General features: G+C 47.9%; 1 protein-coding gene across 3 annotated transcripts in view; it reads right to left on the minus strand.

Annotated features, from left to right (window-relative positions):
* Positions 1 to 26,352, minus strand: part of MTUS2 (microtubule associated scaffold protein 2) — a 389,435-nt gene that overhangs the window by 139,918 nt on the left and 223,165 nt on the right. For all 3 annotated transcript variants that reach the window (XM_036252380.1, XM_036252379.1, XM_036252378.1), the window contains one exon: positions 878 to 976. In XM_036252380.1, coding sequence (XP_036108273.1) covers positions 878 to 976 — 99 coding nt within the window. The remainder of the gene's footprint in view (positions 1 to 877; positions 977 to 26,352) is intronic.

The following is a 26,352-nucleotide window of genomic DNA, read 5'->3' on the forward strand; positions in this document are numbered from 1 at the left end:
CACTCTATCTAAAAAAAAAAAAAAATCAAGAAAAAAATATCCTCAGTGAAGATTAACAACAGTAGAAAAAGAATGCAGTTTGGGGATTCCGAGTGTTTGGGGTTCAAACCAAGACTCTACTAATTTGGGCAAATGAATAAAAATATGTGTCTTTGGGCAAATGAATAAAAATATGTGTCCCTTGATTTCCTCACATGTAAATCACATGTAGACGGAGGGGCAGTGACAGCGCCGTCCTCATAGGTTGTTGTGGGCATTAATACATCACTACAGTTAAAGAGCGAGCGCAGGACAGTGCCCGGCGTACAGCAGGACCTCAGACATGCGCTGTTGATACTGCCACTGTTTCTGTGCTTGAAGAAAATGTTCTGAGGTTATATTGCATTCTATTCTACAAAGGGGTAATTGCCTTAGGATATGAATTTCCATAGTAAATAATTTTCAACTTTCAAGTGACATTAGGCAGCTGATTTATGTCTGACTATAAAGGAACGGCTTCCTCATTGACAAAATAACAGGTATTTGATATGCATGGTTGCTGGTTTTCTTCCTTTTAGAAAATATTATGTCTTGAGGTTAGAGTTTCAAAGTCTGTTTTTCAACAGTAAATTATTTCTACGTGCTGTCGGATAGCAGGTACTCCCACACAGAGAAGAGCCTACCTCTGAAGCGGAGCATGATAACCCTTGATCTGTAAGAACAATGCCAGCAGCTGCTTCATTTCGTCTGGAGTCGGAACACATCAGCATGCGTGTGTCAGGCCCGGACAGTCCTGCATGTCCCACGTGCTGGCATGGCCTCCACTAGTGACACTTGAACAAATACATTCCAAGTTCAAGTTTCTCCCCAAACGACACAGATCACATTTCCCAAATACCTGGCGAATGAAGCTTGGTGGTCGAAGCTGCCACTCTCTTTGGAGATGAAGTAGCAGGTTTATTAGCCTCTTGATCTTTCTGTAGTTCTTTCTTTGTTCCTATATAGTTTAAAAAAGAGAAACAGAAAGAAAGCAAACGAGTTACATTTGGAAGAGCAACACCACCTGTTTGTGGAAAGGGAGGTTTAGCAAAAGGCAAATGGAACAGTCGTGTTTGGATGACTTGTGGCTATGGTCACCACCCCCTGCGCTTCAGAAATGACACACTTGTTCACAGCAAAGGGGGTTCAGTGGTAGTGGTCAGGGGAATAAGCACACAGCTGTCTCTGGTTTGGTGAAAAACGCCCCTATCTCTGGAGGTCACAGCACCCCACTGACCCTGAGGAACTATCTGGGAATTAAAATTGTCCTTTCTTTGGCCACCAACATGACCTGCCAGCTTCTTTTGGCAGAAAGTAATTTTCAGAAGAGAAAGAAGGAAGTGGTCGCTGAACATTAACTTCTGACTTCAGCACCATGGAGGGCGGAGCCAGGGGCAGTGGTCCGCCTCTAGTGAATTTCCAAGCAGCTGCTCCCACAGAAGTCTTTGTGCTCTAGGCTGCAGCTGAGCCAAGTGGGACCAGAGCTGGCCCAGCAGCATGGGGTGACATCTATGAACAGCTCCTCAAATTATGTCCAGGGGCACATGGGGCTATTTCTCCCTGGCGTGCTGGGACACTCACCTTCATGTCACCTGCATCAGAAAGTCAAAGGACAATGGAGGAAGATAAGAGAAATAATTCACCCCTGGATGGACCTAGACCTGCCTCCACTTCTGCACAGTGTCTTATGTCATTTCAAATGACAAACCTCGGTGATGGCTCCTTAGACGCAGAACACAAACCTCCAACTCCCCCCCACCCTGCGCCCTCGCGCCTTCCCCAGAGGCAGCCGCTGCTGGCAATCCTGCGATGATTCTTCCAGACCTTTCTCTAGGCATTTATAAATATAAATATAAAAAAAAAATACACAAATAGTTATTAATTAACTAAAGAAACCGCACACTGCAATTTCTCTTTACCTACACACATTTTTTAAAGATCTTTTTTTCATATCATGCATTTGTAGATCTTTTAAAAAAGTCACAATGTATTAATGGTCAAAGATGTACCATGATTCAATTACCTATCTCTTATTGATGAGCGTTTAGATTATTGGCAAGTTTTGGCTATTAAAATGGCTATGGCTCAATGTGCTACAATAAACATTCTCCTACTTGTTTCTTTGCTCATATGTACTAGTATCTTTCCAGGACAAATGCATAGAAATGCTTTTGCTCGTTTGCAATATTCCTGGACACAGTTAACTCCAGAGGAACTACTAATTTGCACCCCAACCAAGAGTGTGTGAGAGCAACTCTCTCCGCATGCCCACCCTACTGACAGTGAGGCTCAGTCATTTTAATTTTTGCCAGATACGTACTTAGAGTTTTTTCATATTGGCCATGTGCATATTCTTATTTGAAAATTGCCTAATGAAACCCTTTGCCCATTTTTCTTATGTTTTCTAGACTTTTACTTTTTAAAAGTTATTTATAGTATCTTTCACTATACTATAGTTTTATGCAGTTTTAATGTGTTCAAATATGTTAACTTTCCCTGTTCAGCTTTAAGAACACTATTACAGGTTATTTGTACCTCTGTGCGCATGCAAGAGAGAGAGAGTGTGTGTGTGTGTGTGTGTGACGGGGTGGGGTGGAGGGCAGGGATCATTTCCAGAGTTTTGGGAGGGAGGCAGGTATTTGGATCCTACCTCCTCCTTTTTTTTTTTATCCTCACCTGAGGACATTTTTGTTTGCATTTATCTTCAGATGGAGCGGGAGGGAGAGAGGGGGGAAGAGGGAGAGAGAAACGTCGACATGAGAGAGACACATCAAATGGCTGCCACCCACACAACCCTAACTGGGGCGGGGACAAACTGCAACCGAGGTACGTGCCCTTAGCGGGAACTGAACCCGGGTCTCTCTGGTCCGCGGGCTGATGCCCTAACCGCTGAGCCAATCCAGCCAGGGCGATCCTACCTCCTTCTCTCCTGTTCTCCTTTGACCTCACTGGGCACCGCCTCCCTCATGCCACTGCATCTGCTCAGCCCCTCTCCATGCTGGTCCACCTGCCTCAGCATTTCCAGCACAGACCTGTCTTCATCTCCTGTTCCACTGCCTTTGGACAAACTGTTGATTTGAATTATCTAAGGCCTGACTTCTCTTTTGCATCCCCCACCCCCACCACCCCCACATTTTTTTTAAATAATCCAAACCTGAGAATATTTTTCCATTTATCTTCAGATAGAGTGGGAGGGTGGGGAGAGAGAGAGAGAGACATCGACGTGAGAGAGACATCGACTTTGCTTCCCCCATGACCCTGACCAGGGCCAGGGACGAACCTCAACTAAGGTACGTGCCCTTGACCGGAATCAAACCCGTGACTCATTGGTCCTTGGGCTGACACTCTAACCACTGAGCCAAACTGGCCAGGGCCGCCCCCGCATTTTTTCTTCCCACCCTCAATATGCTTTGAGGCATTTAGTGAACATACCCAGAGTCTTTCACATCTTACCACTTACTCGCTGTGCTCAGGTCAGAAACACCAGGAGTGGCCTTGATCTGTGTCTTTGCTCCTTGCCCCCATTCAGCCCGTCAGCAAAGCTTGCTGACTCTCTGAGACTGTCCCCGGTCTGACCACACCCCTGCCTTGGCGGCCTCTCTGGAGCCCATGTCACCATCACCCGCCTCTTCTGCAGCCTCCTGCCTGCTCTGCAGCTCCCCCGCCTGCCCCTGCAGCGCATCCCCACGGCGGCTCAGCCACTTAAAATCTAAGAGGAGCAAGTCCTCCCCAGTTTCAAACCCTCCACCACCTTGCAAGACACTCTAAGGGAAATGCCTTAGCACACCCGGGCCCTGAGACCAGCGCTCTCCAGTGGGAATACCGTATGAGCCACTTGGGCAACTTTACATTTTCTAGTAACAACATTTAAAACATAAAAAGTACAGCCCTGGCCGGTTTGGCTCAGTGGTTGGAGCGTCGGCCTGCGGACCAGAGAGTCCTGGGTTCGGTTTCCGCTAGGGGGCACGTACCAAAAAAACAAAACAAAACATAAAAAGTACAGTGAAGTTAATTGCAACAGTGCATTTTATTTGAGCCAATGCATTCGATATCACTTCAACGAGGCACAGCCACCTTTCAAGTGCTCAGGGGCCGGTGGCCACCACAGTGACAGCACAGCCCCAGACGACCTGGTCCCCTGGCCACTTCACAGACACGTGAGGGTTAATTTCATAGGTCAACCTGGCTGGGTGAAGGGGTGCTCAGACGGCTGGTCCACCACTTGTGGGTACACGTGGCGCTGGACGGGATCATCCCTGAACGGTAGACCGGGGAAAGCCGATTTCCTTCCGTACCGGGCTGGGCCCCGTCTAGCTGCTGCAGGCCTGAGCAGAACAAAGGCCGAGAAGGAAGGAGCTTGGCCCGCTTCATGGGTTAAGCGGGGACATCAGTCTTCTGTCCTCAGACTTGAACTTACACCATTGGCTGTCCTGGGTTCCCAGCTTGTTGACTGGAGACCTTGGGATTTCTCAGCCTCCATAATTATAAATATCTGATAAATATATAGTATATAAAGAATGTAAAGAATACATGTTCTTTATATATATAATGTACTATATATGCATACATGTCCTATTGGGTGTGTTTCTCTGAAGAACCCTCACACACAGCGCTCGGCCCCCGCCCGCCTTGCTGGGGCTGAGACATGCACGCTTCCTCCCCTCCGGGCACTTGGCTGGAGTTCCTCCTGCACAGAGCATGTTCCCCCAGCCTGGCCGCGCGGCTCAGCTGGCTGGAGCGCAGTCCCGCACACAGAAAGGCCGTGGCTTCGATTCCCGGTCTGCACACATACCCAGGCCGCAGGTTCAGCCCCCAGTCAGGGTGCATGCCAGCTGGGGTGCGTAGAGGAGGCAGCTGATTGTTTCCCTCTCATGTCATTGTTTCTCTCTCTCTCTCTCTCTCTCTCGCTCTCTCTCAAATCAATGATATTAAAAAAAAGAGTATGCTGCCCTGGCCAGTTGGCTCAGCAGTTAGAGCATCAGCCCGCAGACCAGAGAGACCCAGGTTTGGTTCCCGCTAAGGGCATGTACCTCGGTTGCAGTTTGTCCCCAGCCCTGGTTGGGATCGTGTGGGTGGCAGCCACTAGATGTATCTCTCTGACACTGGTGTCTCTCTCTCTCTCTTCCTCCCTATCTGAAGATAAATGTAAAAAAAGAAAAAGAAGAATACGCTTCCTCCAGACCTTGAGCATGGTTCCCTCATCCACGCATCCAGGTCTCTGCACACACAATAACCTTCAGAGACGCCGTGGCTGACCCTCTAGGTGAAGCAGTCCTCCCGCCACCTGCCACTCTCCTTTCTACTTGCTTTGTTGTTCTTCACAGCATTTGTCATTACCCCCAAGTATACACTCACCTGCTTGGTTCCTGTCTACTCTCCCCACTAGAAAACACATGTCAGCGGTGAGCCACACCCTTCCCTGCACAACGTGGCCATTCAGTTGATGCCCTTCCTGCCCTCCCTACCCCTCCACTGGACTCTTTCAAGGCAGGTCCTGCCCAGGCATCCTAGGGTGTACAGAGGCTGGAACGTGGGTCCTGAAGTCCCGGCCAGCACTGCACACCGCCGATGGCACACGACCCTTCAGAGTACCAGTCTGTCCTCATGGCTCATCTCGCTCTCCCATCCCGTCCCCTGCTCTGATCTCAGGTATCAACAAATATGAAAAGGCACCAAGGCCCCTGGGAGCTGAGACAGGAAATGTTACAGCCAAAGTCTGCACTGAACATAGTACTTTACAAACAAATTAAACATGCATATTTAATCAGAGTTTCAATAGTTTCCATCCCATGGAGTGCAATTTGGCAACTTCTAGCAAACATTTAAATATTGATAGACTTGACTTGGCAATTCCGCTCCTACATATCTTTCTTTGCAACACTTGGCATGAGTGTGGAAAAATGTATGCTCAAAGATATTTGATGCACTGTGACAATAATAAAGAAGTGTAAATAACCTAAATGCACACTGGGCAACGGGTAAATAAATCATGGATCATCCACACTACCAAGTACTACGCAGTCCTTGAAAAGAATGAGGTAGCTCTGTGCTCTGGCATGGAGAGCTGTCCGTGATACACAACACAGCGAATTGTTGAACAGCATGCATGTCTACCCCATTTTTATAACACAGAGTGTTAGCTGTACTATGATTGTAAATATGTAAAAAGATTTGAAAGACAGGCACCAAATTTTCAATAACGGTGAATTCTGAGCAGTAGGACTGAGGGGTTTTCACTCTTTATTTTATATGCTGCTGCCTTCTTTCCATTTTTAGGATGAATCACACATCACTTTTATAATGAGAAATAAACAATAAAGGGAGAGAAACCAAACCAAAATGAAAATAATCTGTCTGATCCATGAAAGGACAAAGAGAGAAGCCTAGTACAACCAATTCGGCAGAAATTACTATGATCAAAAGTTTCGCGAGTCCCTCCCTCAGGAACATCCCCTGCCTGGGAGATTCTTGTGTGGCTCTGGGAATTCCTGATGGAAATTAGAGCCATCAGTCAAGACTTTCAGTTTCCTTTGCAGTTTCCTTGCGATCTAGACTCAGCCCAAGTGTTCTTAATATACCATCAGCTTTCACTGAATTGGGAGATTTATGAGTCGCCAGAGGGCAGGTGCACTCGGTCCCATGGGGTTCCTGCCCCCTGGCCTCTCTCCCTCAGCCTCCCTGGCTCCTCCTCCTCCTTCCCGACACCCGAGGGCCCGTCCCCAGGGTTCTGCCTCGGCCGTCTCTTGTCCCCTCCTCTGGGGAGCCTGCCTACTCAACATGCTTGCACCACTGAGTGTTCACACCGATGACGGTAAGAGCTGGTACTTCCGGTCCAGACGGGCTCCGACGTCTCTCCTGAGATTTACACCTTTTCGTGACTGCCGACTAGGCATTGCCACTTACCTACTAAATGACCAAGTCATCATGCCCCAAGTGGGACTAATTATGTTCCTCTCAAATCCACTCCCCCTCCTATATTTTCTGTCCTAGTCAACTGTCCCCAGCCACTGAAACCAGCAGTCAGAGAGTCCGCCTCCTGTCCTCACGTCTGATTGGCCACTCACTTCTGATTCTGCTCGGACGTAGCTCCTGCATCTGGCCCTTCATCCGTTCTCACTTTTCACCTTAGCTCAGTCCCTGTCATTTCTTGCAGGGACAACTAGAAACACCTTGAGTGACTTCTCTGTCTTGTGTCTTATCTTTACCTAACCCACCCCCTTACCACTGCCAGGATGACTTTTCTTAATCATTAGCCAGATCACATGATTGTCCTTGTTTTTTCTTTTTCTTTTTTTAATTGAATTTATTGGGGTGACATTGGTTAATAAAATTATACATGCTTCAGGTATACAATTCTACAATACATCATCTGTATACTGCATTGGTGTTCACCACCCCGAGCCAAGTCTCCTTCCATCACCATGTATCCCCCCTTTACCCTCTTCTACTCCCCCCCATACTGCTCTCTGTGTCCCTGAGTCTTTGTTTTTTCTTTACTCAATCCCTTCCTCCTTCCCCCTCCCCTTTGACAGCTGTCAGTTTGTTCCCTGTATTCGCGAGTCTTTCTCCACTTTGTGAGTTTATTTTGTTCATTAGATCCCCCATATGAGTGAAATCATATGGCACCTGTCTTTCTCTCAGGAGTATTCCATTTTGTAAATGTACCACAGCTTTTGCATCCACTCATCTACTGATGGACGAGAATACACTGGAAATGGATTAAATACTTAAATGTTAGATTCAAAACCATACGAATCCTAGAAGGAAACAGAGGCAGTGAAATCTCAGACATTGCCTGCAGCAAGATTTTTTCTGACATATCGCCTCAGGCAAGGGAAGCAAAAATAAAAATAAACAAATGGGACTACATGAAACCAAAAAGCTTTTGCACAGCAAAGGAAACCGTCAACAAAATCAAAAGGCAACCCCCTGAATGGGAGAAGATATTCACCAATCCATCTGATCACAGGTTAATATCCCAAACTTGTAAGGAACTTACAAAACTCAACACCAAAAAAACAAACCCTTCAATTAAGAAATGGGCGAAGGACCTGAATAGACACTTCTGCAAAGAGGACATACAGACAGCCAACAGACATATGAAAGGGAGCTCCGTGTCACTAATCATCAGAGAAATGCAAATGCAAACTACAATGAGATATCACCTCACACTGTCAGAATGGCCGCCATCAACAAGTGTTGTGAGGATGTGGAGAAAAGAGAACCCTCCTGCACTGCTGGCGGGACTGCACACTGGTACAGCCACTGTGGAAAGCAGTACAAAGTTACCTGAAAAAATTAAAAATGGAGCCCTGGCCTGTGTTGCTCAGTGGTTAGAGCATCGGCCGAAAGGTTGCAGGTTCAATTCCCAGCTCACGGGTTGGTTGCATGCAGGAGGCAACGAGTTGATGTGTCTCTCTCACACTGATATTTCTCTCTCTCTCCCCCTCCCCCCTTCCCTTCCACTCTTTCTAAAAAGCAATGGAAAAAATGTCCTCGAGTGAGGATTTACAACAACAAAAATTAAAAATTAAAAAATGGAACTGCCTTATGACCCAGTGACTGATTCCACTGCTGGGAATATATCCCAAGAAACTGGAAACACTAATTCGAAAAAATATCTGCACCCCTATGTCCACCGCAGTGTCACTTACAACAGCCACGCTGTGGAAGCGTGGCTGTCCTTCCCCGCGCCTTCCGCGATCCCAGCAGGAAGGGCCCACTCTGTGGCGTGGCTGAGGCCCCGCAGGACTGCACTCCCCCTGCCTCCTGCCCCTGCTGCGACACCACGGTTTCCGGGTGACGCTGTGTCAGCCTGTGCTGTTCCCTGAGGCAGGAGTGCTCAGTCTCCCTCATCTTCTGGGCCCACTCCCGACCATGCTCAGTTCAGCTCCTTGCTCATCCCTTAAGCTTCTGGGTCTGTTTCCTGTTGCCGCTGGAACGACGGCACAGACCTAGCAGGTGTGAAACAACACGACCTTGACCTCCTAGAGTCCTGGGCGGCAGGGCATGCCTCGGTCTCCCTGGGCCAGCGTCGGGCGGAGGGCGGGCTCCTCCGGGGGCTGCAGGCGCCTCTCCTCTGCTTGTCTGTTTCAGCTTCCCGCCTCCCCTGCTTCCAGAACCTTCCTCTGTCTTCCACGCACATCAGCGGTTTCTGTTTCTGCCCTCCATCTCCTTCTCCTCAAATTCTTCCCACCTTGCTCTGATAAGCACCTTGTAATTACACTGGGTCTATCCGGATAATTCAGGATAATCTCTTCGTCCCGAGACTCTTCACTTAATTACGTCTGCGAAGTCCCTTGTCCGTGTACAGTGACATGCACGGCTCCAGTGACTAGAGCGTGGATGTGTTTGGGGGCCGTTACTCAGCCTATCACACCCTCGCTAACTGAATTAATAAATGAGGAAAACCTTTTACACACCAACAAGGCACTAACTACTTGGCCTGTAGCAGTCTCCTGAGTCCCTGTCACTTATTTATGTCGCTTTTCCGAAATTCCCCAACTCCTCTAAGTCTTTCTTAGACCCCTCAGCTCTCCCCTGCCTCCCCCAGGGCAGACAGTGCTTCTGGGGCATCTCGTGTGGCCTGACCAGCTTCGTCTAATGGTACCTTACCGACCTGTGGGGAACCAACCCTCCCTCCTCCCGGTCCACGTGGTGGCTGGCCCACCTGGTCTGGAGGTGGACAGGTGACCCAGGCCTGCCCAATCAGAGCTGTGCATGGCTGGAGAAGGAAAGCAATCAGAGTTGGGATAATAAGAGACCTACCTGGAGAACTGGGCTGGAATTACTGGAAGAGAGTTCTTTTCTGTGCTAGATGACTGAGTGGGTGGATGTACATCTGAAATGCCACTGACCGTTTTTGTCCCACTTGGGGAGGGCCTTTGCGAAGAGAAAGCCAGGAGCGGGAGGAGAACGGCTAGGAGATGGAGAGACGTTTGTGGTGACGCCGTTTAAGGTCCTAGGTTCAGCCACACCTCACGTTAGCATTATCACCCGGACTTCTCAGTTACATGAGCCAAAGTCCCTCTAGTCTCTTGCTTCTTTTATTGCCCAAGGCAATCTGAATTAGGTTTCTGTAACCTGCAACCAAACAAGACCCACACCATCCAATGCTAGCCCGAGAAAACAGCTTCTTCATAAATAGATATCCACGCTCCTCTCTCATGGGTTTACATACAGGTCAACACGACCCCCGGTGACCTCAGTGCGCCTTATGTACACGGAGATCCAGAGCTATTTAAAGCATGTATACGTACAAAATCCAGAGCCCCAGCACTGTGGCTTTGGAGTGGGTGGAAGAAGGCATGGAGGGGAGAAACGCCAGCCTCACCCTAATCTCGGAGGAGAAGTCCACAGAGTTCCATTTGAAACACTGTCACTGATCCTAGTGACCCAATTCCACAGACTTACTACAAGTCTGAATGGTCCTAAATGTTTCATCATAAGTAGAGCAGCAAGAAGCATCTCGAAGGCCTATACGTTGAAAGACGCTGCCTGGCAATCTATACATAGTTCATCCGGAAAGAAAAGAAAAAATTGGAGAAGAGGGAAGGGAGGGGGAGGGAGTGAGGGGGATGGGGAGGAAGACGGATGAGGAGGGGAGGGGAGGGGAGGGGAGTGGAGGGGAGGGGAGGGAAAATGTACAAGCTTAGCTTCTCACGTGGATGAGGGCCTCCCACAGTGGAATAAGTGACTCTGGCAACTGCTGGGATAAGACCCATTTCTGTGTTTTATTCCTGAACTGGACATGATAAAAGTGACTAGCAACCTGTTTGTCACAGATGCTAAAAGCAAAGACCACGTGCAGGGAGCTGTAGGGATGACCAAGGCTGCCCGTCCAAGAGTCATGGGCTCGGGCTGAAGATGAGGCAATGACAGGCTAATGCTGATCCTCTCTGAGCCCATCAAAATGGGGGGAAAGTTAGATTTAAGACAGCAGTTAGAAGAATGCTCTATTCTTGTCTCATCTAAAGAAATAAGCACATAAAAAAACAAACAAAGGGAATTTCTACAGGCTCTCAGCTCCACACACAATAGGCCACAAACCTCTGCAAATAAATCTAGTGAGAAAGGAAAGATAAGAAACAGAAAAGGATGAGGAAACACACACAGCCCCAGCCTTGATGGCCTCCGGGCTCAGGCTCGTACCCCACGCGGCAGGAAAGCACAGGCACCTGACTCGCTGCCCTGCAGGCCCCCACCGGACCTGAAAAGCCACAGGAGGGGGAAGGGAGCGAGGAGCAAAGCAAATGCAAACCTGGCAACAAGGCGATTAAACCGTGCCTATGCCGCTGAAAGGGGGCACAGAGCATAATGAAAGCTGTACTCAGGAACAGAGCTTCCAAAGCCGCTGACGAGACCAAGAGAATGGGAAACACTTCACGGAAAGATGTACAGGGACTGAACAGAAGGAAGGAAGGAAATGCGATCTAGATAGAAGCATCTCAAATGAAAGAAGAACTTGGATGAAGGGAGAGGGGGAGGGAGAATGCTCCAATGCAGTTGAGGAACAAGAGGAGAGGGAAACGTTTTTAGCTGTTAATAGTAACTTTATTACTATTATTTTTTAAAATCCTCCCCTGAGGTTATTTTTCCATTTATCTTCAGATAGAGTAGGAAGGAGAGAGGAGAGAGAAGAAGGAGAGGAGAGAGGGAGAGAGAAAAACATCGATGTGAGAGGGACACATCGACTGGTTGCCTCCCGCACAACCCTGACCAGGGCTGGGGATGAACCGCAACCGAGGTACGTGCCCTTGACCAGAATCGAACCCGCGACTCTTTAGTCCGAAGGCTGATGCTCTAACTGCTGAGCCAAACCGGCCAAAGCTGTCAACTGTAATTTTAAAAAATCAAAAGGTGCCCTGGCCGGTTGGGCTCAGCGGCTGGAGTGTCAGCCTGCGAACCAGAGAGTCCCAGGTCGGTTCCCGCTGGGGGCACGTATTAAAAAAAAAATAAATCAGAAGGACTATGGGAGACTGGTGGAGAATGGAGTTGAGGGGGGGATCTGAGTACGGGGCTCTGGTTGAGAAGAGCCTGGGTCTGACCTCTCTGTGGTTCACTCCATTTCAACACTCATTCCCTGCGGGCTGGAGGGTAGACACTGTCGCGGGGACACAAAGGAGAACAAAGAAGGTCATTTTCAAAGAGGCCTACAAAAAGCAGACTCATAGTGCAGACCTACTTATTCTCTGCGATAAGACTAAGGAATAATTTAATTCTGAAAATTGTTATAAAAAGGTAAGGACAGAAGAATGAAGAAGGGTTTTTTGTGGGTTTTTTTGCATATATATACATATATATACAAAAACTTTACAAATATCTTCTTATTCATTCACTTTTAAGCTCCAGATATGCAAGGTGCCTTTCCCGTGAAAGAGGAAGGTGGGAGCTATCGTGAACGTGTATTTTCAGTGCACTTTCCTAAGCATTTACAATACCAGGTACCGGCTTGGACTGCTTCTGTGTCTAGCATCTCACTCTACCCCACTCCAAATAGTGTTATTACTGGTATTGTTACTTAGCGAATGGAGAAGTCAAAGGTATGGAGGTTGTAGCAATACCCATGTTCACCAGTATGTGTCTGAGCCAAGATCTGAACCTGTAACTTCACCACCGAAGTGGCCTCAGCGAGTCCCGACGGCCACCTGCCTGCGCACCTACATTCGGACGCGTGCCGGACCCAGGTGAGTCTGGCTCCAGATGAGGGTTTAACGGGAAGAGGAGCAGGGGTGAGATGCTCGGAGCAGAGCTGGGAGGCAGTGCAGGAGAACACAGCTGCTTCTCTTTTATGGTGTGACCAAGAGACGGGCCAAGCCATTTGCTTCCTAAAGCTGGAGGCCGGTGAATTCCTAAATCCTTTCCATCCTCGGTGCCAACCTTCCTCTCTCATCTCGGTCCTCACGCGTGGGACTCCTGACTCCTTTGGTAAATAACCTTCCTCTCCCTCGTGGGTCCTCACCCCTCTCAGAGCAGCCTTCTCACATGGCTGCACTTGCCCTCATCCTCCTCAGCCGGCCAGTCTTCAAGTCAGGGAGCCCTGCAGACGCGCGCGCGCCCCCCAGAGCCCGGGGCTCCCTGCTCCTGTAGCTGCTTTCCCACGGAGGTCCTGAAGTCGTGGCCTGCCTGCTCTAACACTGCTGCCTGCCATCACCAAGCATAGCGACTGTCCCCCACTCACCCCCGGCTGTGGTCTCCCCCTTACCCCATGTCCTGCCCGCATCCTGGTATGTGTCAGTGACCCCGTCATAATTCATCTGAGATTCCAGGCTTTCGGTCCTCTGACATCTGCTACTCCTGTCGGGAATTTTTAATCAGAACCCCTGGGCATCACCCTGGACCTTGTCACCACCTGGAACTCACCTCTGAAAGTCACAAACCCCACTTTTGGAACACAGCTGTCTCACCACGCTGTGACGAGTCCATCAGTTCACGTCTCTGGACCACGGATCCCTTTACACCCCGCCCACAGGGCTCCTGCCTTCACCTCCTTTCTTTTCCAACCTGAGGTCCATCCCGACGTCCTCCACCTCTACTGCCCTCTTGTCTGCACACCTGCTCCAACACCTCAGAAGTGCAGGGCCCACCATGTCGCAGCTGTCTGCAGAAGCCAGCCCAGCTCCACCCTGCTGTCACCTCTGATCCAGCTGAGCGCACGGCACAGACGAGGCCACCGCACAGGCGCCAGCTGGGACGGCGGCCGCCACAGTCCAGCAGTTCTCCCAGTTCTCCCCTCATCGGCTGCATTCCTTAAAAAAATTCTTTTCTTAAAAAAACCACCATCGAAGTTCTACATCTGTACCTTTCCAAATCATTCTGCAAAAGGCTTTAAACAAAAAAGGGGGGCATCTGTAATACTTTCAACAATAAAAAAGAAAAAAAATTTTAAATAATTAAAACATAAATAAATAAAAATAAAGATGACCTATGACCATACACACAAAAGTGTCTTGTCCCATTGTCCATATGCCTGATTCATACTCATCATTTCGAACATTTTAAGTGGTTTTTCCTAGCGTCTATATCTCCATATTTAAGTAACGTGTTTATACTGTTATTTCTTGATATGACATTTTAGACCTATTTTAATAGCTTCCTATTATGGAAAATGACAATTCTGCTCTCTGTAGGCTCCCTCATCCATACCATTGTACCATAATTCTCGGTGCAACATTCATTGTTCATCTTGTTACTACATAAATATTTACAATTGGGCAATATCCTCACTTGTATGACTTTCTGTTTTCCCCGGACTTGCTAGCTTCCTTGGTTTTTGTTTGCTTAGGTTTTGACATACAGTTTGCTAATTCTCCTCAAAATTCTCTATCAGAGCACAACTTTCTTCTCACAATTAAACAAAAGGTTTTGTTTTGTTTCCATGGATCCCTCAACGTCCATTTTATTCTGAGCTGGGAATCCCCAGGGCTGTCAGGGCTGTCACCCCGGAAGGTCAGTCATCGGCACTCTGAGAAACTCCTCGCCTCTCTCTGACATCAGGTTCCTTTCTGCTGGACCCTTCATGTCTTCCTCCTTCCTGATCTGCTTCCTTATGTTGGCAGAGCATGTTTGTTTGTTTACTTTACAGACAGAGGTATGTGGGAGGTCAATGATCTGACAGCTTCATATCGTCAATCGTTTATCTTCATCCTGAATTCGATTGTGGCCATCATTCGCCCCAGAACAGTGAAGGCATTAATTAAGCTTTTCTTTTAGCTACCAGGGTTGCTACTGAGAAGTTCGATGTCATTCTAAACTTCAGCCATTGGTCTGTGATGTGTGCTGTCTTGGGAAGATTTTGGTGTCTCCCTTTTCCCTCAACATTGTGAAATGTCATGCCAATGTGCCTTGGTGTGGGTCTTTTTTCCTTTAAGATACTGGGCACTTGGTGTCATATTTACAGCTATTTCAGTCTGTAAACACCCATCTTATAGTCCTGGAAATTACCTTGAAATGTTGCTTTGAGAATTTCCTCCCCTCTCATTTTCTTTGTTTTCTTTTTATGGAATTCCTATTATTTGATCTCTAACATATATATCATGCCTCTCCCCTGGACATGACACTCAATATGCCCAAGACTGAACTTCTTGTCACCTAAGAAAACTCCTTCAGAGCCCTGTCTTCCCTGTCACAGTAAAGGGTGTCTTTCGCCCAAGCAGAAATGTTGACCTCATCCTCAACTCCTCCCTCTTTCTTGCTTCTTTACATGCAATAAAATGCCAAGTGTGGGGAAATATGCATCTGGTATCTCCTTTAAATTTAGTCCACTTATTTTCTGATGGTCACTGCAGCTTGTTAACGTAGACCAGGTCACTTCTCTCTGCAACTTTGCAAAAGCTTCCTTTCTCCAGTTAACTCTGCCCCGTCTCTTCCTTCAGAGCTTGACCGAGAGGCCTCTGGATGCTGCTAGCACGCTCTGAGGTCACTATCAGCTGAATGCCTGTCACCTGTCCATACTTCCATTAGACAATACAGTACATGAGAACTGCCCCCTCAGTCAATGTTAGTAAATACATGAGCTGGTTATTATTACAAACTAATCATGTTCTTTCTTGCTGGAAAATGAAATCAGCCTTGCAAAGAGGCGAATTCCCGACATTTTGAAACCTCTTATTATTTCCTCCTCCTCGTTTCTCCTCTAGTACCTCTCTCCCCTACGTAATAAACAGGCACGTCCTAGTGAGTAATGAGAAACCATGTTACACATTGTTAGCAACAAAATGAGTGAAGTCTCGAACATGATGGATTTCTAGAAAGAAAATAATCTAGTTCTCCAGGGCAATCAAGACACTGTGTGATCTATTACATCCTGAGAAAAAGTAAATAAGTCAGTCATGGTGGGAAAAATACGTTGTGTATTTGAAACTGCACAAGTAGCTATTGGGGTGTTACTCACTGTGGCAGCTTCAGTTCAGTGAGCCACAGAGACAGAAATGGTCGGGATGATTTGCCTCATTCTACCCAAATGATTTACTTTCACAATAATTCAAGAGCACAATAAAATTGTTCTTTTCAGAGCTAACATTTTCTCCGTATAAATAAAAAAAACCCTAAAATAGTCTATTTAGTATCAAATCAGTGCCATCATGTTATTATCCTGTAGCTTTACTCAAAAGTCTATGTCATCTCTCTTATTTTCTGAACTATTCATTCTTTGAAAGCTCCTAAGCATCCTTTTCTTCATTCACTCATTCTGTCATTCATTATCTCTGTATTGCGAGCCTCCATTGTACTTGATATAGTATTAGCTGTCGGAGAGTCCAAGGGGAAAAGACAAAATCCCCATCTGCAGAAACTCACCAATGAGTGGAATGTGTAAATAAATAATGACAACATAAGGCAACAAGTCCCAGCCTGAGGTCCGGATGAGGATTTCCCTCTGGGAGCGGGAGGAGGAGCCAGGTCGGGCTCCACCAAGGTTACGTTTGAGCTCAGCTATGAAATATGCAGAAGAATCGTCAAGGTGAAAAGGGCACAATGGGGCAGGGGTCATGTGCAAAGACACAGGCGTAAAGGAACAGTAGTTCAGAAAGAGGAGGGGCGTTAGAGACTGGAAGAGGGTTTTGTCCCGAGTCCAGCCTGCCTTAACCTCTAGCCCTCTACGGCCTTGAACTTCATCAGACCAAGGCAAATGTCTTACTAAGTTTCCACGTAACATATTCGAAGTCCCCTGAAAATCCAATTTAAGGCTAAATTAGACTACTGTTCAATTAAATACTTATTGTACTATTTATATAGTTTCTTCCCCTTTATTTTTATAAATGGGAAAATGCAATTGAGGTGGCCAGTGAATGAAAACGACCATTAATCAAACAAACAAACAAACAAACAAACAAACACAAGAAACAGAAAGGAACCAGGAATTTAACCTGTCTGGGCTGCTATTGCTTATAGTCAAACTAAGGTATTTGGTTAAGATGACATCAAGACTCAGTCATCGAATGGAAGCAAATATTTAAATGAGTCATTTCCTTTTTCATAAAAGGACATGTACTCATTGCAGAAAAATGAGAAAAAACGTTTTCATGTCACCATGTCCTCACCCTGCAATAACCACTATGAACCCACTGAAATGCATTATTTCAGATCATATTATGTCTATTTAGACTTTTTTCTCAATAAAATATTATAATACAGTTTTAAATACTTTTTATTGTGAAGTATAATACTTCAAACTTAATTGTATACTTTGGCAAATAATTATAAAGCAAATACTCCTGAAATTGTACCCAGGTCAGGAATGAGAACCTTCGGACAATCAAGAATCAGAACATGCCCGGCACCCAGAGGCCGTGGTGCGTCAACCCTCTTCTTCCCATTCAAGGAAACCCGTCACCGCGCTTCGCTCATGTTTTGCTTTTCTTCATAGTGTTACTACTCCACAGTCACCCTTGAACATTCCCGAAATCTCTTTGTAAACTTTATATCAAGGAAATCATACATACAGTGTGTAATTTCTTTGTCTTGCAGTTTTTACGAAACTCTGCATCAGTAACGTCCGTCTGCAGGGGCACGGCCGTAGCCCTGTTCACTCTCAGGCCGGAGGGCGGCTGGGCACGTGTCACAACCTACCCGTCCTTCTCCCACTGATGGGAAGTCCACTCCCACTTCTTAGCGATGACAAGCAGCGCTGCTGTGAACACACTTGTCGCATCTCCTAATCCGTGTGTTTCTCACACACCGACAGGCAGGATCCCTGAGGTAAAGCACGGGGGCATCTTACAAAATGAGGCCACACTGTTTTCTGGAGGGGCTGTGCCCATCTCCCTCGTCCCTGCCAGGACCATGGTGAGCTCCTCGGGTCCTGCGTCTTTGTCGACACTCAGGAAGGTCCGGTTTCACACAGTATCGTTCTGCTGGGTGCACACCTCACTGATCTGAACTGCATCTTCTGGTTACTGATGAAGTCGAGCCCCTTTCCAAGTGAGGGCTGGATGTTTGATTGTTTTCCTTTTGTGGAGTGTAGGCCAAGTCTTCCTGTTTCGTTTTTGTCTGCCTTTTTTTTTTTGCACTGACTTATCAATATTATACTTGTGTAATGTTCTAAAAAATTTAATATGTTATGATCATCTTTCATGATAATATTCATCTACAATACTTTTTTCAAATAAAAACTAACGACTAACTTGGTAGTTTAATTTTTTTATCCTCACCCAAGGACATTTTTACATTTATCTTCAGAGAGAGCGGGAGGGAGAGAGGGAGGAAGAGAGAGAGAGAAAAATTGATGTGAGAGAGACACATCGGCTGGTTGCCACCCACATGACCCCAACCGGGGCCGGGGACAAACTGCAACGGAGGTACATGTCCTTAGTAGGAACCGAACCTGAGACTCTCTGGTCCATGAGTTGACGCTCTAACTGCTGAGCCAAACCAGCCAGAGCCTCACTTGGTAGTTTAAATGATGACTCCCAATGGAGACAGTAGCCATGATAAAATAGAAGATGTGGTTATAAATATGAATTTTAAGTTAGAGGTGGAAGTAGGTAAAGGACATAATAGGGGGGTTGTCTGACTTATATTTGCATATCTGTTAAGGGCCCAGACACCCGGCTCTCCTGTGTCCTTAGCTGTGTGACCTCAGGCAGGTTGAATCCTGTGTCCTCCTGTGTAAAACGGGTGATAACTGCAGCAGCCACCCCACAGTTGGTGAGGCTAACGTGGTGTTGTGTATTCCATAGGAGTGCCCAGCACAATGCAGGCACTCACTCGGCGTGCAAAAGCTGGTCCCCGTCAACAGTGCTAGCTGTCATCATAAAGCTCTCTTAGAGCCTATGGGTTACAGACACTGCTAGTGTATGAAATAGTTCCCGGATGAGGTGGGTATCACTCTTCTTTCTCCAATGAAGAATCTGAGGTCAAAAGATTAAATAATTGAATCAAGGTCACACAACTATTAGTGGTGTGACCATGACTGGAGTCTGGGTGTAACTTCAAAGCTCTTTCCTCTCTTGTCTGCCATCCAAATTCTGTGTGATAGAAACTAACAATTTATTGTGGCTTACTAACACTGTTGCTCCACTCACTGGAACAAAACCCACCATGTGTTTAGAAATATGTCCAAGGTGCTTTTTGTTTTTATTAAACCTAAAAAGATGTAGCCAATTACAAAAGCAGAAGAAGAAGACTCTATAACTTGTCATTTTTTCCCAGGTCATGGGCACAAGAGCACTGCCGGTGGGCAGCTGGGTCAGGTGGTCCTCTGCTGGGTGACGTCAGTCATCACGGCTGTGGCACGAGGGCCGTCGCTGTCAGGAGCACCTGGCTCCAGGGTTACACAAAGAGCACTGGGTGCGAGTACGAGCTTGGCAGTCAGTGCCAGGCCTCAGTGTCTAACCCTTACATCTCCTGGTTTTGTTACCTTGAGAAAATTATTTGATCTCTCTAATCCACAGTTTCCTAATTTATAAAATAAGGTTTTAATAGTACCTGCGCATCATTGGTTTAAAAGTGAGGATGGTCCCGGTCGGTTTGGCTCAGCGGGTAGTGTGGACTTGTGGACCAAAGGGCTTGAGTTCAATTCCAGGTCAAGGGCACGTACTTGGGTCGCAGGTTCGACCCCCAGGTTGTGTGGTATATCTCTCTCACATTGAAGTTTCTCTCTCTCTCTCCCTTCCTCCCTTCAGCTCTATCTGAAAAAATCGATGGAAAAATATCTTCAGGTAAAGATTAACCAATAAAAAAAAAAGTGAGGCTGAAATGAGAGGGTGGGTATGGCTAAGCATACAGTAAGTATTCAATAAGTGCTGGCTAGTTTTATTATTACAGTTATTCATCAATGAGCCATCACCTCAGTTTGGCCTATTTAATGTTTATCCCGTCGTCCCACTCAGACATGATGTTGTCACATCACTTTAGGTTGTATATACCAAATAATTAGGCTTTCTACTCATATTCCCCCTCTCCCCTGCCTGTGGACTGTTCCACGTCAGAACCACTTCTAGGCCAGAGGGCTCTGGACTTCAGGGTCCTGTCTCTGGTGGTCATATGCTGGCTTCCGACGTTCAGTATGGGGTCCAGGTGACCATGGTGAAGCCGTAAAGAAACAAGATAACACATGGTTGCAGGCAAACTGTTTTCCTTTATCTGACACAAGAAGAGTTCTAGTCACATTCAGGCTCCTCTAGGGTCTCATCTACCCCAAGCACTCACCAAAAAATACGGTTTCTCTCATGAGGAATCCTGCCTGATCTTCTCATGATATGACATATTCCGCAGCCCGAAGTCAACATCATATCCAGCGGTCTTTCTTATCTATTCAGCTAGTCTTTGGGAAATGAATGCAGGATGTTAGAGAAAGCAGCAGCTTTGGAGAAAGACAGACCTCGGCTCTTGGGTCAGCTACATAATAGCTGTGATGCTGGGAAATCACAGTCGGCTCGTGTTTAGGATGGGAGCAGAGGTCCTCCACAGGTTGCTCTGGGATTTCGGAAGAACGTGGCGAGCTGAGAGCACTTATGCTGGAGTCTGGCACGTGACAGTGGCGATACGTGGCAGAGATCGTGTTCACCACGATGGGGGTGGTCTTCACAGCGGCCACGCGCCTGGCGGGTGAAGGACTTCCAACAGCCGTGCAGCCAGTCAATAGCCGTCCCACCGCGAACCAGATGTCTGGCAAGTGGCTGGAAGTGGCAGGGAAGGAGAAAGGTACACACGGGGAGGAGTGGGAAGGACACAGGGACACGGTGCCGGGGCTCATGCAGGGAACAGAAGGTGAACGTGGTGGCAGGGCCAGAGGGAAGCCCGAAGTGGAGACAGACAGCCCACAAAGGGCTCCGTGTGCCCGACGGGGAGTCTGGATCCGTGTCCAGGCAATGGGAGCCACTCAAAGGTCCCACGCGGGGGAGTCACGGGACCAGATTGGCACGCAGGCGGGTGGTAAAGGCCACGGGGGGAGGGTAGGCTGGAAGGGTTTGGACTCATCTCAGGTAGGCTGGTTGAGCGATTACTGATTAGCAAAGTTACAGGGCCCAAAGTGGTTCATGAAACATGCTGATGGACGGATTAAAGATGAAAGATATGGAGACTCTGCAATGACCAAGAAACGTGTCCTTCTTTTCCAGTTATCTTAGGAAATAGGCGACTGGCACTAATCTCTTTCTATTATATTTGCTCTGCTTCTAACGCCGCCCCTCCATACAAATACATTGGCTCTTCATCAGTGTAAGATAGCCAGGAGAAGATGTAAGAGGTCTGGAAAGAAATGCAAAGTTTTAATAGCGACATGTAATTAAAAGTTCCAGGCTCGTCACATTAAGAGAGGGCTACATCATGGCAGACACTTGCATAACAATGCGCGCAGTACAGCAGGCGAGTTCTAACCCACCTGGGCGCCAGCAATCCCGAAGGAAGGCACAGGGCATCCATTACTGCTCCGTGGTCTTCCCAGCGGAGGCAGAGAGGCACAATGTGGGGTGCACCTTTCCCGTGCAGGGTGCCTGCTCCTGAGGGCCATGGCTGTCTGTGCCCTACTTCTGCGGAGCCGCCAGGGAATCACAAAAGTGTGACCAGCCTGCAGGTCGCTTAAGGGCAAGGCGAGTCACAGGGTTTCACGCATCCTCTGGTACTCCGGGTGTGACTTATACTGCCTCCCGAATGATCTAAAATAGTGCTATTCTTGCTGTTGTTTCAATGCAAGAAAGGTAACTGTTTCTTTCCCCTTACTTGGATCACTCTGCAGCATTTCCATTAGTTGTTAATAGCACTCTAGGTCAGGAAACCGGCAACAGAGAATGAGGTTATTGCAAATTTAAACTCAAGTGCCCTAAAAAAAAAAAATCAAACTGCCTCAAAGAACTGCTTAAGGGCAAGCTTTGTGTAAGGATCGTAACTCGGGCGGACTGGCCAGTCAGACTGAGGAAGCAGCTGATTCTGTGCGATTTATTCCATGCTGTCTGTCCTTTGCCCACTTGACTGCTTGCAAGTCCGTCCCTACAAGGCTTGGAAGGGGGAAGGGGGGCATATTCAAACTGGCAAGGCATGTGACTGTCAGCAGCCCCAGTCCAAGACTGCAAGGGAGGAGCCTTGGGAACCTGTGCTGTTCACCTAGAGGATTCGTGCTGCTCACCCGCACGGGATACTGTGCCCATCACTGCTCTCTGAAACTTCTACCGACCCTTCAGGTGACTGCTGTGTGCTCTGCACACTACGCTTGGTCGACACAATAGGCCTTTACTGTACACGCATTTCCCTTTCACAGCTCTTAGCACAACTGTCATTGAATAACTGAAGATACGGCTACGACTTCTGTGTTCCTCGCTCCGTTCTACCATCGGCTGCACTTGGAGCGATTTGCCGGGTGTTCCTCACAGCACTCACCCTGGAGGTGCGCAGGAAACACGTGCCGAGTGAGTGGGTGCCCATCCAGATCCGCCTGACCCCTGCCCGGGAGGACCGGGAGTGGACTTGGGTACCACCGCTCATGATTCCCAGGGCTCCCCGGCCTGCTGCGAGGGGTTAGGAAGCTCCCACCGCTGGCCAGATGGGACAGCAAACAGGACGTGACTCTGAGTGACGAAATGCATGGTCCTCTTACCACACATCCCACACGCCGATCCCGCTCTATTTCTCTGTCTCTGTGACCTCATGCAAAGGAATGGGTCTCAAAGTGACTGTTTTAATTCTTCTCCCCCACAGATTCTTCCTAACACATTTACCTCCTGTTACCTCCTCTATCCCAACCAACTACTGCTTCCGCTGTCGGCTTCACAATGACATACGTGGAAGCTGTGGCTGCAGTTGGGACGGCCTCAGGGAGAACACGTGGACGCCACGCAGCAACACCCAGGCCCAGAGCAGCCTGGCTGCTTTGAACTTGCCTCCTGCAGGTGCCACCGTGGGCTCTGCACCAGGAGGTGCCACGGCTCTCGTTGCCCGGAAAACAGCACATGGTTGAGCTCTGAATGTGACAGGGGCGCACACCCCACGCCAGTGAGAACCGCCCCAATCATCCAGACCCGATGCCAGTGCAGCTTCCCTGATCCCTCCCCCTGCCCCGTCTTCCCTAAAGCAGAGTACTGCAGGTCAGCAAGCTCTTCCTGCGTTCCTTCATCTCGATGTGGCCAGAGAGGGCGCTGCGCCGGCAGACTGGAGCAGGCGGAGTGGGCGGAGCAGCCCTCGGGCGCACGTGCCTCGGAGAGCTCCGCGAGCACACGCTGAGGACGTGGGCGGTTACCTGCATTTCTAAATTATAATACGTCCCCAAATACCAAAATCTGTGGAATTTAATGCAGCAATAAAGACAAGCTTTTAAGGTCGTAAAACTGATTCTGATGACCCCGCGGCGTTCCGGAGTCTGCAGCATGAGGCCTCCCTCTCCCCAGGGACTCACCCCCCGCGCGGGGAGGAGCCCAGGCAATAAGGCGCCAGCTGTTCATTTTCTATATAACCCCAGGAAATCCCCCTATACCTTAGGCTGAATAAAGGGATTTTGTTTTTTATAATCCACCTTGTCAGCTTGACAAAATCAGAGGGCATATTGACAAGAAGTCATCTACCTTCAGATGGATATTTTCCTCTGAAAATAGTTTCCCATTTGTCACAACTACAAACCAGCGCGAGGCAAAGCGGACTCTTCAGCAGAAGCGCGCGGACCCGCTCCGGGAAGCCCGCGCACGTGGAGCGAGGCAGACCTCTGCACGACAACGTGGAGCTTGGCAGGCCACGGCTGCTGCTGCCTTCCTGGGAACCTCCCCTTTACCCAGCCACGAGGAGGACGTTCCATATGCCTTTTTACCATTGACACTAAACCCACAACTGTCCATGGTCATCACACTGTGTCAACGAGGCCGTCGTCACGACTCATTTGCAGGAAGGCAGTACCACGGGAGTGGCCACACCGTACACCTCTCAACATGCTGCAGCACAGCTCTCGACCTGTGTCTGAAACCCCGGGGACGGAGGAACGTGGACAGACTAGAGAATTACTGTACGCGATCTGGGCAACCATGTGAGTCCCCAGCATTGTCTTAGAAAGAACTCCATCTCTAAGAAGTATTTCCACTGGTGGTGGTTTCATAAAATGTAATTAATTGCCCTGCGGCTGAGGAAGAACACATACGCAGCGTAGGGCTGGCAGAGGTTAGGTAAATAGCTTTCAAGTCAGATAGACCGAGATGGATGCTGCTTTGGTACACAGAAGCTGTATGACCATCAGTGGGACAGTTTACTTAATTCCTCATAATCCTGCTCTCCTCCGGAATTAAACGGGATAGAGTACACAAATCTCTAAGCATGTGGAATAGTACACAGGATCCTCAGATGTTTACGGCCATCGACCACTGTGCCCTTCGACTGTGTGAATCACCCAGGCATATCTTTTACCCATTTTTCAAATTAAATTGTATTTTTTCCTACTGTTTTCAGGAGTTCTTTCGGTTGCATGCACATTAACTCTTTGTGGCAGCATTTTCTATCGGTTTAGCATCCTTACCTCTGTGATGTATTTTATGTCTTTCGTAAAAATTTTAAATCTGTGTGTAGGTGAATCTATCGTTTAAAACAATATTTCCAGGTTTCATGTCATGTTGGGAAAGGCTTTCCCTGTTCCAACATTTTAAACAAACTTCTAATTACTTCATGATCAGAAAAGGTGTTGTAAAGACATACAGTTCAAGTTATTGTGTATTATGCTGTTCAACATAATTGTGTTAAAGTCACTTGTTTAAAACCTTAGAAATCTGTGCTGGGAAACGAAGGTGTCCCTTCTGCCCAGGTGCCACGCTCCGCCGACTCGTTCCTGTTTCGCCCTCATAGCCAGGGGGCTCCGAGCCTAGTGTCGTCAGGATTTTCTCTTCTGTGTTACTTGGATTTTTATCCTTGTACCTGTTATTCTGGGCCCTTTACTGCTTGCTACCTTGGATCTTTTCTGATTAGACAGTCATTCAACATAAAGTAAATCAGGAAATAATTAAATAAATAAAAACAGAAAGGAGTTAAGCAAATAATCAACAAAACCTTTTTGTTGCTGTTAATCCTCACCTGAGGATATTTTTCCCGTTGAGGTGGAGCTGGCTGCCTCCCGCACATGCCCGACCGGGCCAGGGATCGAGCCGGACATGTCGGCACGTGCCCTCGAGTGAGAATCAAACCCACCACCCTTCAGTGTGTGGGCCGACACTCTAATCACTGAGCCACACCAGCCAGGGCAAAACCTATTTGTTGTTAATTTAAGCTTTTTCGGGTAACTTGTGTCTCAATAGATCTTACTATGACTCCGTGGTCTACTAAAATGAACTGGAACCCAGCGGGTAAGTTTACAAATATCTTGCTCTAATTATTCGTGTACAAATCTGTTCGCTTTATCGTGAGCCCCTGCAGGGTAAGGATGGTTCTAATCATCCTCCAATCCCAGTCACCTGTAGCTTAAAGTGAGCACCGAGATGTTCGGGGAACAAATGAACCGGAAAACAGCCCCTCACAGGAAAAGCTCACATCAGGACTCTAGCTCACAGAGGCAGCCCCGGGACTCCCAGGCATGTCCTCCCGTGGGCACATGTGGCATCTACAGTCCGAGGTGACAGCAATGAGCAAATGACCCAAAGGTGCAAGAGTTCCCCCTCACTAGGTGGAGTCACCACGGGAAGGAAGCAAAGCGCCACAGGTCAGAAACGTTTCCAACAGCAGGGGTTAAAACGAGGGCTGGCATGACCCGAGTAACTGAAAGAAACCGAACACCTCACAGTCCCGGGAAATCCAATTATTTGGGATTGAACTGTACCCTGCAGGCCTACCTTCTACTTTTCAATTAGCTTGATGACAAACAAATAAGTCCATGTGGAAGCTGACTTTGTTTTAGAAACTAGATTTCATTGAAATTAGAAATTCCACCACTGGCATACGTGCTAAAATTCAGTAACAGAATTTCTTTTAACAATTGTTTCGAAATACAAGGAAGCCTTAGGTATGGAGTTAGACAGAGAGGACGTCCCGAAATCTTGAAAAGGAGCTTTCTGCCTGTTTTCCCAGCTCACACCTGATAACTCAACGCCACTGTCCCTGGGTTTTTATGCAGCGTGCATGGTCTCCTTATTTTAGGGAAACAAAAGGAATTGTGGCCACACCTTCACCGGTCTTGTCCTACAGTGGACCAGGGCCCAATGCCCATCCCTCTGCCGTGTGCCCCCCCCCCCCCCCCCCCCGTTAGTGCGCCCTCCTGTGGTGCGGAAGGTGGGGAGCTGGGAACTGCAGTGTGAGGTTCCGGAGCAGCCATCGGGCGGGGCCTCACCGGGGTTGCTCCAGCAGTTTTCGCTGACAAGCACCCTCACTTGCCCCATGGTTGTCTCAGCTGAGTTTCCTGCATCTGGTCACTAGCTTCACGGGTAGAAAGGGGCAGGGCAC

Source organism: Molossus molossus, unplaced genomic scaffold, assembly GCF_014108415.1.
Source record: "Molossus molossus isolate mMolMol1 unplaced genomic scaffold, mMolMol1.p scaffold_m16_p_10, whole genome shotgun sequence".
Taxonomy (NCBI): Eukaryota; Metazoa; Chordata; class Mammalia; order Chiroptera; family Molossidae; genus Molossus; species Molossus molossus.